Source organism: Argentina anserina, chromosome 7, assembly GCF_933775445.1.
Source record: "Argentina anserina chromosome 7, drPotAnse1.1, whole genome shotgun sequence".
NCBI classification, from domain to species: domain Eukaryota; kingdom Viridiplantae; phylum Streptophyta; class Magnoliopsida; order Rosales; family Rosaceae; genus Argentina; species Argentina anserina.
In genome coordinates this window covers 16,385,547-16,399,062 of record NC_065878.1, presented here as the reverse complement: position 1 = coordinate 16,399,062, position 13,516 = coordinate 16,385,547, and the positions used below count along the sequence as shown (strand labels likewise).

General features: G+C 37.1%; 2 protein-coding genes across 2 annotated transcripts; one reads left to right on the top strand and one right to left on the bottom strand.

Annotated features, from left to right (window-relative positions):
- Positions 1-1,656: 1,656 nt before the first annotated feature.
- On the bottom strand, positions 1,657-3,528 carry LOC126803676 (uncharacterized). The gene is made up of 4 exons (XM_050531437.1): positions 3,078-3,528; positions 2,756-2,927; positions 2,281-2,551; positions 1,657-2,118 (listed from the first exon to the last, which is right to left on the bottom strand). The coding sequence occupies exons 1-4, from the start codon at positions 3,526-3,528 to the stop codon at positions 1,657-1,659; spliced, it is 1,356 nt and encodes a 451-aa protein (XP_050387394.1).
- A 3,003-nt stretch (positions 3,529-6,531) lies between these two features.
- Positions 6,532-12,049, top strand: LOC126803884 (CDPK-related kinase 3). Its single transcript, XM_050531602.1, has 11 exons — positions 6,532-7,288; positions 8,696-8,826; positions 9,054-9,095; positions 9,178-9,286; positions 9,379-9,457; positions 10,079-10,375; positions 10,787-10,896; positions 11,013-11,120; positions 11,272-11,334; positions 11,525-11,692; positions 11,801-12,049. The coding sequence occupies exons 1-11, from the start codon at positions 6,746-6,748 to the stop codon at positions 11,936-11,938; spliced, it is 1,788 nt and encodes a 595-aa protein (XP_050387559.1). The 5' UTR covers positions 6,532-6,745; the 3' UTR covers positions 11,939-12,049.
- Positions 12,050-13,516: the final 1,467 nt, after the last annotated feature.

Below are 13,516 nucleotides of genomic sequence, written 5' to 3'. Positions count from 1 at the left end.
AATTGTTAGAATATATATTGCTACTGCTTTGTCATGATCGATCTTATATCCATGCCATGGATATTTTTCTTAAGCATCTATGGATAAGATCGATCATACTTTAATGTAAATGTGACTAACTTCGAGTTAGTCGTATACTGTCAATCGATTTTATAAAAAAGCTAATGTCTTGATCGAATATGAAACTAACCTACTATTCCAGAGTAATTTTCTCTATCATATTTTGATTTACCGATATACATATGAACTAACGAAATGTAGATCTCCCCGATGGAAGATGAACTGTGTTTATAGTCCTATATATCACTCATATGTATCCGTCATGCATATTTTAATAAACGGCTAACCACTGAATGAAGGTAGAGGTTAGATCTGTTGATAGAAGCCCGTCAGCTCTGGTTCAAGATTAGAAACCCAAAACCAATATTATTGATTATGTCAGGCCCGGTCGATAAGGGTTTCTATATTTTCGACCTAGCGATCAAATGAGTGAAATGACATAAGAACTAAAGTACTATTACAAGGGTGAAGGGTTGGTGTCTAAAATTTATGATCTCTATTGCCAAACATCTGGCATGGATTGAACCTGCCATAACTCAATGTGACTGTTATGCAAATTGAAGAAATTAAAATGCTAAAAGAGCACACTTGAGACTCATTTGTCTAATCGTTTATCCACAAACTGTTTGAGATCGAACAAGCCCAAACCAACTTCCAAAACTTATTAAGGACAACGTAATATGAAGAAACTTTGAGTTCGCAAGTGTATATACTCTACGCAAAATTATCAGACTTGATCGGCATCGATTATTATGTCCCATAAAGCCGATCAAAATCATTAAATTTCATCGATCAACTCTGAATTTTCAGAATTACATTGTCTGCATTTTCTGGGAATCAATCAAAATCCCAGCTGCCAATTAATTCACATCACAGCTAATTAAGTCTAGTAGGTACATTACGTAGTCTTGTTTTATTGATTTATATATATATATATATAGGTGATGAACAACCTCACCTTCTTTCAATTATTGTTATAAATACGTGCGCTGGTCTCTCCATTGAGAGTAATAAAGTGAGGAAGGTCACTTGATTCAATGTGTTGCGGAAATTTTACGGCTAAACAATCTCCAATTCTTTGAATTTTTAGTGTGAAAAGTGTACCAAGTAGATTAGAATTCTGACCATGGTGTTAATCTACGTTATAACAAGCATTTGGACGAGTGTATCCAAACTCATCTCAAGAAGGCCATGACTTGACAACAAAGTAACCAACAAAATTGCATAAAATAAGTAATTAAAGGACAAGGAGCGCAACCACTCTGCATATAAACCAAGAACAGAGATGATATCCTAGAACATCGATCAACCATCGCTTTTGATCAAGTAACTATCCAAGGAGCACGACAGAGTTGTAGTCACCTTTCCAATTTTCCGATGATTTATTCCACAATGTAATCAGTGGCGGATCCAGGATGACTAAATTGGGGATGTTTGAAATTTTAAACCAAATAAGAAGAAAATAGTGAAAATATCGATAGTCTCAAATAATTTTATTAATTGAAATAAAAATAGATACGACAAAAAAATTAAATTATCTAAATTTAACTCTACGAGTCGATAGTTCATCAAACTCTTTTATCACCTCATCATTACCTATAGACTCAGCATCTCTTTTTCAATATGAAGGACCATACAATCACCAAGAAACTCATCTTCCATCTTATTTCTAAGTTTATTATTGATGATGTTCATAGCTGAAAATGCCCTTTTAGTTGTTGTCGTAGAAACATGAATAGTCAAAACTAAACAAATCAATCTATAAAGCATAGGAAAAAATTCAGACTTCCTTGTTAGAACCAAAGTGTGGCACAAATCAGCAATGGATTCTAATTTCTGGAACTTTGGATCACGTCGCATATCTTTCTCATAATATGCACACTCTGATTGAAGAGTAAACATTTCACCATCATCAAAATCTTCAGGATAAAACTTCTTGGCAAGATTGCAAACATCTTCAGCTTTAAAACTCTTGAAGTTATCCCGAGGATCTAAGGTTGAACTAAGAATAAGGAGTTCTGATGCTTGGTCTGAGAATCTTTTATTCAATTCACTCAACTAAAGATCAATCCAAACATTGAACACATCTATATGGTAATTATGTTCAATTGAAATGAAATTCCATTGTTAGCAATCATGACCTGTACCATATTTTTAACGAGCACTCAAATCAGGCATATCAAGATCATGTTTTTCACAAAAAGATTTCACTTCTCCTACCAAATCCTCCCAACCTTCTTCTCTCATTTCTTGAAGAAGTGACTTTGTAAGTCCAACAAAAATCATAGCATGCACAAAGTCTAGAGATTTCCGCTGCAATGTCTGACAAAGAAAATCAGTAACTTTTAATACTTTGTTCATTAGAAGCAAGCAGAACACAAACTCAAAAGACCTCAAAGCTCCAAGAATAGCTTCAGCTTGTCCTCCATTTCCTTGATCAATCATATCATTAAGAGTTTTCTTTATTGAGCTAAACAATTCAATTAAACTCCTGATAGAATGGAAATGTGAGCTCCACCGAGTAGGACATGCTCGTTGCAAAGTACAAATTTGGTTAGCACCACTGCTTGTTTAAAGTTCCCCACAAGCAACCAAATTAACAATTTTCTCTATTCTCACATCTTTCAATGTTGAATGCCTCTTAGCAGAAGACTCAACAAAATTCACAATTAAACTCAAAGTTTGAAAGAATTGCCAAATTTCTTTAACCCCTTGAGCTGTAGCATTTAATACCAACTGAAAACGGTGAGCAAAATAATGCACAAAATATGCATAAGGACACTCTTCAATAAACAATGCTTGTAACCCATTATAAATTCCCCTCATATTACTAGCATCATCATATCCTTGACCTCTCATGTCTTTCACTTGAAGATTGTACATAGTAAGCACTTTTGAGATCTCATTTTTACGGGTTTGTGAGGTAGTATTGGGAACACTCACAATCATAAAAAATCATTCTCGAATCAAGCCTTGAGAATCAAAAAATCTCAAAATGATTGTCATTTTCTCCTTACCGGACACGTCTATAGCTTCATCAACAAGAATACAATATTTGGAGTTCCCAACTTCATCTCGGATCTTGCCCGTTACTTTGTTACAAAGGATATTGAGGATTTGCTTTTGAATTGAGGGACTAGTGTACTTGGAATTTCTAGGGGCATTTTCTAAGACAACTCTCTCAATATCCACACTCATCCTTGAAAATGATTTTATTACTTCTTGAAAATATCCACGATTCAAGGAGTTTTTAGATTCATCATGGCCTCTAAAAGGAGCTCCTTGATTAGCAAGCAATCTAACACTCTCTATTGAAGTTGTAAGCCTCAATCGATTGTCTTCCACGTCCTTCAATGACCTTGTCTCAAGAACTCTTTCAATATGGCCATCTGAGTTCCTCAACGAATCCCATTTTTGCAGGGCAGCTATGTGTTGAGATGTGATGCTTCCAACATGTTTCATCAACATATTATTACCCGTATAAACCTTGTTCCAATTTTTAAATCTTTCCACAGTAAATGCATGATGGCCAGAATCTTTAGTGTCAAAAAGAAAACAAGGAAATCAAAATGCTCTATCAACAACAATTGAGTACTCAAGCCATGGATAAATCTTGAACCAAGAATACTAAAACTTCCGTTGTTGACCCCCATATTTGGTCATTGGAAACACCATCTTAGGTTGTAAAGGCTCTAACGAAATGTAGGTTTTTCGAACTCTATCTTGCTCATCCACTGGCCATTCTCAAATTGGACAACGTAATCCAAGATCACGTTGAAGAGCATTAATCATATTTGGTGGCTCTAAAGGTTGAAAGTTGGGCAATAGAGAATGACTTGAAGGTTGTGGTTCATCATTAAAATTTGGAGAAGTAATGGAAGGAGTAGAATTCAAATTGGAACTTCCGGACTCAACATCCCTTGAAAACCATGAAGTAATTTCTTTTAATCATTTCGATTTTTGCAGAGGGTTTGACATTTTTTAGATCTTAGACTAATAACCTATAATCATTGAATACCAATGCATATATTAGACAACTACTAACATTACAGCTACCAAATTGATAAATGCACATAGCACAATTCGAAACAATTCAATATCACAACATCATGCTCATTACTGACAATACTAGTTTTCAGTTTTCACAATAGATGAAATAACTACAGTTATAAAACAAGCACATCTTCATCACTAAAGACACTAATTTCAAATCAGTAAACATTACTTTAAGAAGAAAACATCAATAAAATTTCTCACATGCTCTGTTGCTCAGTTTGTTAGAATGTTGGATGATGAATTGATGATTCTCTATATTTTGGTCTCTGGAACTTGAAGTAAATTCTGTTAGGAAAATGAAGTAAATCAAGTAATGAATTACTAGATTTCCTATCTTGAATCATCATAAAATTAAAAAATCAGAAAAATTCAATATTTTTACAAATTAAAAGTTGAATTTAGTGAACTTACGAAGTTACGAGGAGGGACTAGACGAGAGGGAGTGAGGGACGATCTTAATGAGGCTTTGAAACTTCTGGAAGAAGACTTAGAATGATGTAGGAACAACACCTTTGCAAAATCACCACTCACCATCACCAGTCAGTCAGTCACCATATCAAATTGTTGATGAAGGCCGGCGCCATGCTCTTACAGTTGTGGTCTGGTGGAGGACTAGAGGACCATGTAGGTGGAGATAAGTCAGATTACTGGTTAAATTTGTGTTTGAAAATTTTAGGGAATTAAGATTTGGGGTCGGGAACTCGGGAACTCGGGGACTCGGGGTCCTTTAGGAAGAAGAAGAGCTGAAGAGGGGAATTATGTGATTTCACTCATTTAGGTCTATTCTATTTTAATTATTTAGTATATGGTATAATACAATTTGGAATTGAGGGTAATTTGGGGATGTTAAGTCTACACACATCTAAAAAAAAAATTAGTACCGGGTGTTTTTTTTCCCCTATTGGCTAGGGATGCTTGAGTCCCCCCCTAACACATGAGATCCGCCCATGTTGAGAATCTAACTCTTTTTTCTTTACCATATAAGAGAACTGACATAAAATATTGATGTCGCAAAATCGGGACCTAATTTTTCTTTACCTTAAAATTTCTCTTAATTCTTATATGAGTAATTATTATGTGTACCCGCCACACCACATAACAACACCACGTAACACTGTATAGTCACACTGTTATGTGGTGTACCCAGCTAATTATATTACATCATGGTATAATTAACGGCATAAAAACTACTCATCATCATTTACATTTTCTTTTCTAGGAATCATCAATCGCATAAAAGCTACTAAATTTGATAAATTCCCATGAGGAAAACTACTGGAAAAGTATGAAAAAGAGAAACTCATCAACTGCTTCATTAGCTGCGTAATTATCTCTTTTTCACTAACTCTCTGTTCCACCGTAGCTCCGACACAGTAAAAACTACTCTACTGAAAATCGAACTAAATCAATTCAAATACAGACAGGTCATCAACGATGGGCACAAATTCACCATTGCACCATCCAAATTCCTACCGACGCTGCACAGGATCCGCACAGCCACCTATTTCGAACCTTCGGACCAGGCTGTGCATGTCCGTTAACTCTGACTCACTCAAATCACAACTCCCATTTCCTATCCCATCCGACGCACTTAACCAACCTTAACTTCCAAACCCCTTTAAACCCCCGCCACCTGTCCCCCGAAGGCTATTTTCGTCCACCAACCCCCTTCGTTGACCAGTCAAACCCCGGCACGTCCTTTGCACACTATACCCGGAACCCAAATAGAATAACACGTCCGTCTTTTCCCGAAATGACCTTTTCCCCAATTTAAAATTATAAAAACAGCAACAAAACCAAAAGTGCGGGAGACAACACTTCCATACACTCGACCACACCCTACTCACTTATTTCATCATGATCTTGACCTTCAATCAGGAGAAAATTCAGCCACGCACCGGCAATACAATTGAATCAGCAAATCGAACATATCCCAATCGTTAGTGTCTATGTCATAAACATTTATGGGAACTGAAATGGTGGTAAAATGACATTTTTAATTTTGTTTATTAGGATAAAAATAAAATCTTTTCACATATGGATGAGTGGATGACACATGTTACTTGAAAGTTAAAACTATTAAAATGAAGATATGAAGACACGTCGAGGCACTGAATACTCTTTAAAATAGAATTGTAGAAGAAAGAGCGTGATTGTAAAATAAATAGCGCAAATTTCACCCCTAAATTAATTTGGTATAATGTAATTTGCTATTTTTTGTTGATATGAAGGTACCAAATACTCTCTTGATTTTATATGTGGTAGAATCAAGGGCGAGTAATGTGTCAAAGTTTAAAGGAGCGGAGCAGGGGATCGTAGCTCACCTGTCACACTTGGGGAGCTCGCAAAGCTGGTTTAAGCCTTGCTCTAATTCTCTCTGTGAGTCTCAGTGTCTCTCTCTCTCTCTCGTTAGTTTGAGTTTTCTCTCATATTTTTCCTGACTCAAATTCTCTTGGTTTATCGTTTCCTCGCAGTAGATCTCAATTTGTGTTCCCCTCTCATTTTCTCTCTCTCGTTTCTTTTTGTCCTCTACTCGCCGGTGACTCTGTGGCGATTCGATATAGGCCGTCGGATGTGCCGACTTTTGATTTGACGCGTGATCCGGCTACCACAGTAGTTCCCGGCGCCGATGGGGCAGTGCTACGGCAAGACTATTCCGACCACCGGGGATAATGACCCCACCGGCACCACCATCACCACCTCCGTCCACCAGCCGTCGCCGGCGCCTCAGTCGGAGGAGAACGGCGGCGTGAAGGGAACGCCGGCGAGGTCGTCGATCCCGCAGCCTAGCCCCTGGCCGAGTCCCTACCCGCACGGCGTGTCGGCCAGCCCGCTGCCCGGGGGAGTGTCGCCGTCGCCGGCAAGGTCGTCGACGCCGGGGAGGTTTTTCAAAAGAAGATTCGCGCCGCCGTCGCCGGCGAAGCACATAAAGGCGTCGCTGGCGAAGCGATTCGGGCAGAAGCCCAAGGAGAGTCCGATTCCGGAGGAGCAGGGAGTGGAGCCGGAGCAGTCCTTAGATAAGAGCTTTGGGTATAATAAGAACTTCGGAGCTAAGTATGAGCTTGGGAAAGAGGTGGGGCGAGGGCATTTCGGTCATACTTGCTCCGGTAGAGGTAAGAAGGGTGAGCTCAAGGACAAGCCTCTGGCCGTTAAGATCATCTCCAAAGCTAAGGTACAACTCAATTATGGTTTTATTTGTTTTTCGAATTAGTTGTTATTGCTGCACCTTTGATTCTGCAATGTTGTTTTTGTTTTTGGTAGAAAATGTGGTATAATGGTAACAATTTTATATAGAATTCTAGCAATTATTGTCAGTTCCGAGCTACACTCGGAAATGTGAAGGGTTTAACAATGTTGATCGCTTATAGGATAGCTGGCTAGGTCTTGAGGGTTCGACTTGTGCTGGCAATGCCTTTGTATAGGCAGTGTAGCAAGCAGTTTTAACTGTTATATCTAGTCCATGCTTTCTTTCGTGGTTAGAAAAGAAAACACATTGATGGAATTTTTTTTTCATATATATAACAGATTTTCTAAACTTGATTAGTTGATAGTAATATTTATTATTTAGTTAAGAGAAAAGGATTTGGTTTAGTTAGCGGTTACCCACAAGGATGGATATGAAGCAGAAGTGCTTAGAATTTTATGTTTCAGTTTAACTGCGGCCACGTTGCTAGATGTCTGTCAATCTTAGCTTTACGCATCCATTTCTTGTGATTGCATTAATGCATGGTGATCACTCATGATTGCGTTATCATTGGGGGCTACGTGCATGTGGTGGTTTTGTAGAAGATTGTAACCGGTGGAGTTCTCATTGCCATGAATTTATCCGTCTCTCTCGTGTTACATGAATAAAGCATTTGTAAAGTTTCTGAAGTGACTAGCTAAAAGATATGGAAAACCATCTTTGTCTTTTTCTGGTGTTGTATCTCCTAGGTCACAAATTAAGTGTTGTACATCATCATCTTGCGTGGAATATGTTTGTATTGTTCTTACTATATGTATGCATCTCTTAGTCTATATGTATAGTAATAAATGTCATGTACTGATTGTGTTATCTCTGGGTTCACATAGTTATAACATGGCAATTGTGTTGACGATCATAATTATTGGAGTTCCCATATTTTGTTTGTTTCTCTTTCAATACAAGAGCTGTCATATTTAAAATTCGTGAATCATTAGTCAAAGCTGTTGAAAAGGCCGATTTGATTGTTTTTCGGTGTATTATGTTCTATTTCCCGAGTTTGGTCTGTATTATTGTGTTTACTCAAAATTGGTAATATACAACTGGGTTGTTTTAGGATACAAATACAATCTATTGTCTGCAGTCTAAAATTATAGCTGCAAATGAACCTGGTCCAAAATCTGATTGTGAGTGTGATAACACTGGTTCACGGTGCTTCAAATTGTTCTCGTGCTTCCTGTCCTGTTCCTTTATGTTATTTGTTATTTGTTTTGTCATTTTTTCTCTTGGGCCTGTATTCTCTTCCATTACCGCAGTACAGTGGTATCTGATTTGGTAAAATATTGATTTATCTTTTTAATTAGCATAATACATGTCTTAACCTAATTCATTTGGCAGATGACAACAGCCATATCAATTGAAGATGTCCGCCGAGAGGTGAAGATATTGAAAGCTCTATCTGGGCATAAGCATCTTGTAAAATTTTATGATGCATGTGAAGACGCCAATAATGTTTACATTATCATGGAGTATGTATATCTTATTTTCTATTTTATCCTTTTTATTTGGGAGATAAATCATTTGTTATTATGGACATTTCATAGTAAACACTTATAATTCCTTTTAAATATCATTAATTTGTGTGAAACTAGTCAATGATAGATTGTTCTCATACATGTTTACTGGTTCAAGCGTCAATTGCCATAAAAGTCCTTCTGTATTGATCTTATATCTGTGATTTGTGTTTTCATTTCAGACTATGTGAAGGTGGGGAACTTCTTGACAGAATTTTATCCAGGTACTCTCTTTGGCAGTTTACAAATATCATTAATTTTTTTAGAAGATTGCTTATATGCTGAAGAATTTTACCTTGAATGCAGAGGCGGAAAGTATGCAGAGGAAGATGCAAAATTTATAGTTGTGCAAATTCTAAGTGTTGTTTCATTTTGTCATCTTCAAGGCGTCGTGCACCGTGACTTAAAGCCAGAGGTTTTGACATTCAACCTTAATATGTCCTAATTATGATTGGGTATCACTTCTTTTATACCCTCCAATGCACTGCTAATTATCATGTTTTACAGAATTTCCTCTTTGCTTCTAGAAATGAAGAAGCTGATATGAAGCTCATTGATTTTGGTCTTTCTGACTTTATTAGACCAGGTACCTATTGAACTCCTTTTTGTAAGAAATATAAAACTTCTGTCTACCAGCTGGGTTATGAACTTATTTCCTAGGAACAAAACTCTAACTGCCCGATTTTATGGTTCTATTTAATGAATGGTAGTACTACGTAGATTTGGCACCCTGAGTCCACATTTATAACTTCAATGATGTTTTGCGATTTTGCGGTCAAGGTTAATTTGGTTGAACATTGAAGATCAAATTCTCCTCTGGATTTGAACCAGCTCATTTGGATTTCTTACTTTTGTCTGTCCTTTGGATTTATAAGAAATTTGTCCGATTGTTTCTTAATCACACTAAGACTACTTATCTGTTTGATAAAACAAAAGTGACTACTTATCTGGTAACTGTTCAGATGACTTATCTAAATGTATGAAATAAATATGATCTAATCATTCCAGTATAGTTCCCCTTTTTATTCTTCTTGACAAAACAAGTATTTGATTGAATTATGAAGTAGTAGTACCAGATGTAGCATGTTTCATATGACTGATTTTTATGTTGAAATCACAGCGCCTGCCCTTTAGATTGAACTTTCTTATTACTTTTGAGATATATGAGAAGTTGAGAACTGATATGTGGACATGCATACATTTGCAGATGAAAGACTTAATGATATTGTTGGAAGTGCATATTATGTTGCACCTGAAGTCCTCCATAGATCTTATAGCCTTGAGGGAGATATATGGAGCATTGGTGTTATTACCTTTATCCTGCTTTGCGGAAGCCGGCCTTTCTGGGCACGAACAGAATCAGGAATCTTCCGTGCAGTGCTAAGAGCTGATCCTAGTTTTGACGATCCACCCTGGCCTTCTATGTCACATGAGGCCAAGGACTTTGTAAAACGGCTTTTGAACAAGGACTACAGAAAGAGAATGACCGCTGTCCAGGCCTTATGTGAGCTTTTTTATTTCTTCTGTCTAAGGTTCCTGGATGATATATTTGCCTTAATCTACCCTCTCACATTATAAGTAAATCTATATTGACATTATTGATGAATATGGGGTTTTCCATTCTGGAGCTTTGGTGGCTCTGCATGTTTGAACTGGATGTCCATCAAACTTTGTCATATGTCACAGTAGCTATATCGATCCCTTGGAAAAGAAAAGGGGGGGGGGGGGGGGGGGGGAGTGGGGTGATAGAAGCATCTCATAGTCCAGAATTTTTTTTCCTGTTAGTGTAGTTAATTTTCCTGGAGAAATTATAACTTTTTAATGCCATATGCTAAAACACAAGAAGATATTCATAATAGTAACTAGCCTTTTTTCTATTTATTATTCTTAGTTAATAATTCACTTACTGTTGCAGGTCACCCATGGTTGCAAGATGATAGTCGTCCTCTCCCCTTAGATATATTGATCTATAAATTAGTCAAATCATATCTGCATGCTACACCATTCAAACGTGCAGCACTAAAGGTATTGTCCTCGTCCATGAATTTGACATCTGACTGTATGCTTATATGATAATTTGTACATTGAATACATCAAATATAAGACTTATGGTTCTGTGTATTTTCACGTTGTAAATACAGTCTCTTTCAAAAGCATTGACGGAGGATGAGCTAAGATATCTTAGAGCCCAGTTCATTCTTTTGGGACCAGATAAAGAACAACACATCTCTATTCTAAATTTCAAAACAGTAAGTGCAGCTCCTAGTTCCTTTAATTTGACATTCCAAGGTAGATGCTTTACTAAACATGGACCTGTCTGGTTTCCTCATACTCTTTTTATTTGTTGCCTGCTTTCACATTATGCAAGTCATTGATGGTTTGGGAAAATAATTTTTGCAGGCACTTCAGAGAAATTCAACTGAAGCTATGATGGAGTCAAGGGTTGTTGATATTCTAAATGCAGTAAGGCTGATTTCTAATAATCTAATTCTACTGTAGATTTAGAGTTTTGTGGCAACTTGGTAACCATGTTCTTGATAAAGTACTTCAACAATTTTGCAGTTTGGTTGAATTATGATTTATTCCTCACTGTTCATAAATTTCTTTTAAATTTAGTATAATAGCTTTTGATGAAATTGCTATGTAATTGCAGATGGAACCACTTGCATATAGAAAAATGGACTTTGAAGAATTTTGTGCTGCTGCAATTAGCACGCATCAATTGGAGGCACTTGAAGGATGGGAGCAGATAGCATCAACTGCTTTTGAGCACTTTGAACGGGATAGTAACCGAGTCATATCGATTGAAGAACTGGCCAGAGTATGTTCAATTATGTCCTTTTTCTTTCATTTCCATTCAAATCTTGCAATATTTTCCTATTCAATTCCACTTCTGACTTCATTTCATTAATGTTACCGGTCACTGCAGGAATTAAATCTGGGCACTTCTGCCTATTCAATCCTCAGAGATTGGATCAGAAACACAGATGGAAAGCTTAGTTTCATGGGATATACAAAATTTTTGCATGGTGTGACTATCCGTAGCTCCAACACCAGGCACCATTAGTTTTATTCTTTTTTCTTTTCTATTTACTTTAGTGTTTGACATATAGGGTTTTTTTTTATAAGATTCATGAGTTTAATCTTTCAGATGGTTTGTGGGAGTTTCACTTTTTTTTTTTTTTTGGGGTGGGGTAAAGAAAAATGTGTATAAATGAACATGTAGTTAAGTCAGAGGGGAATTTTGGAGCCAGTCTTAAGTTGAAGAATTTCTCTGAGCTCATTCCCTGCTTTTGGAGATGATAAAAACTGGGTTAAGCTTATTGACCGTGTATTAATTAAAGAAAAAAAGAACCCAAACGAAGGGAGTTTTAGAGTTCATATCTAGAGCTGGCCTGTGATGACCACCAAGCCCCCGGTCTCTATGATTATGACCTTGAAGTCTTAATTATGTGAAGCAAGAGAATTATATGCATGTGTCCTATGGTCACTTGATATATTGTTAGTTGACCTCAGTATTTCAATGGCCACTTGAAGTGGATAGTAAGGCTCTTTCCTTGGCTAATATGGAATTGCCTTAAATGTATTATGGTCGGTGATAGATGTCATAGAAGATTAAGAAACTTAGTAGGTAGGGGAGCTGGGCTACTTTACCCAATCGTAGCTTCCCAGAGATCTCACTCCCCAAATTAGAGACTGCCCTCAGTGCCCTGGGCGGCCGGGTATGTATATATTATCTTCGACTGCCCATTAGGTAGATTTGTTCATGGATTAGATTATCAATATCCCGGATTCCCAAGAGGTTTTTTTTTTAAGAAATGAATACTTTCATTTAGTGAATACATTTACATATCACCCTGCCACATTTTCAGGATAAACAAAGATTTATGACTAAAGTTAAAAGACACATATCCCGCTTAACCTATTTAAGCAATAAGCACATTGCTCAAGAAAACTTCATAATCAACATGGGAACAAACAAGAACCTACCAAGTAAAACAAAAAAATAAAAGAAAAACAAAAGCTAGAGTCCAAAGCAAAAAACAAAAACGAAACAAAAACTAATTGAAGGAACAAAGGTAAAAGGAGGTCCGAGCCTCATATTGGCTCCTTACCCTTGAAGCTAGGGGGAGGAGGTGTGCCAACATATAGGACTTGATCACTAGACACTTTCCTTGTTTGAGGCGGAGTTTTATTCTTTTGCCCCAATGGGCGGCCAAGTCCTCGTTTCTTCTACGGAGGAACATCAGTTTTCAGAGAAGGAGATTGAATAAAAATGCCATCAGGGCTTGCAACAAGTCCCAATAATCTTTAGTGGGAATTTTGGCATTTTCAGCTTTCTCGGAGGTACAGTTTTTTGAGTGTTGGAAACAAAATCCTCAATTGTGCGTAGAAGCTTCTTTGGGGAAGGAGTGCCATCACGCTACCTTTTGAGTTGCATATCTTCATCTTCAGCAGATGTTTCAGCTATCTCAGTGCCAAGCTGATAGTTGAAAGGAACAATGGCTAGACTATCATAAATAGTATCGAAAACACTCTTTCAATTAAGTACCATCGTTTTGTGTAGACGATACGGCTTTGTAGGAGCCATGCTAGTCGAGCCACTAGCATGAAGATTAAACATTGGCTGAATATTATGGGTAGA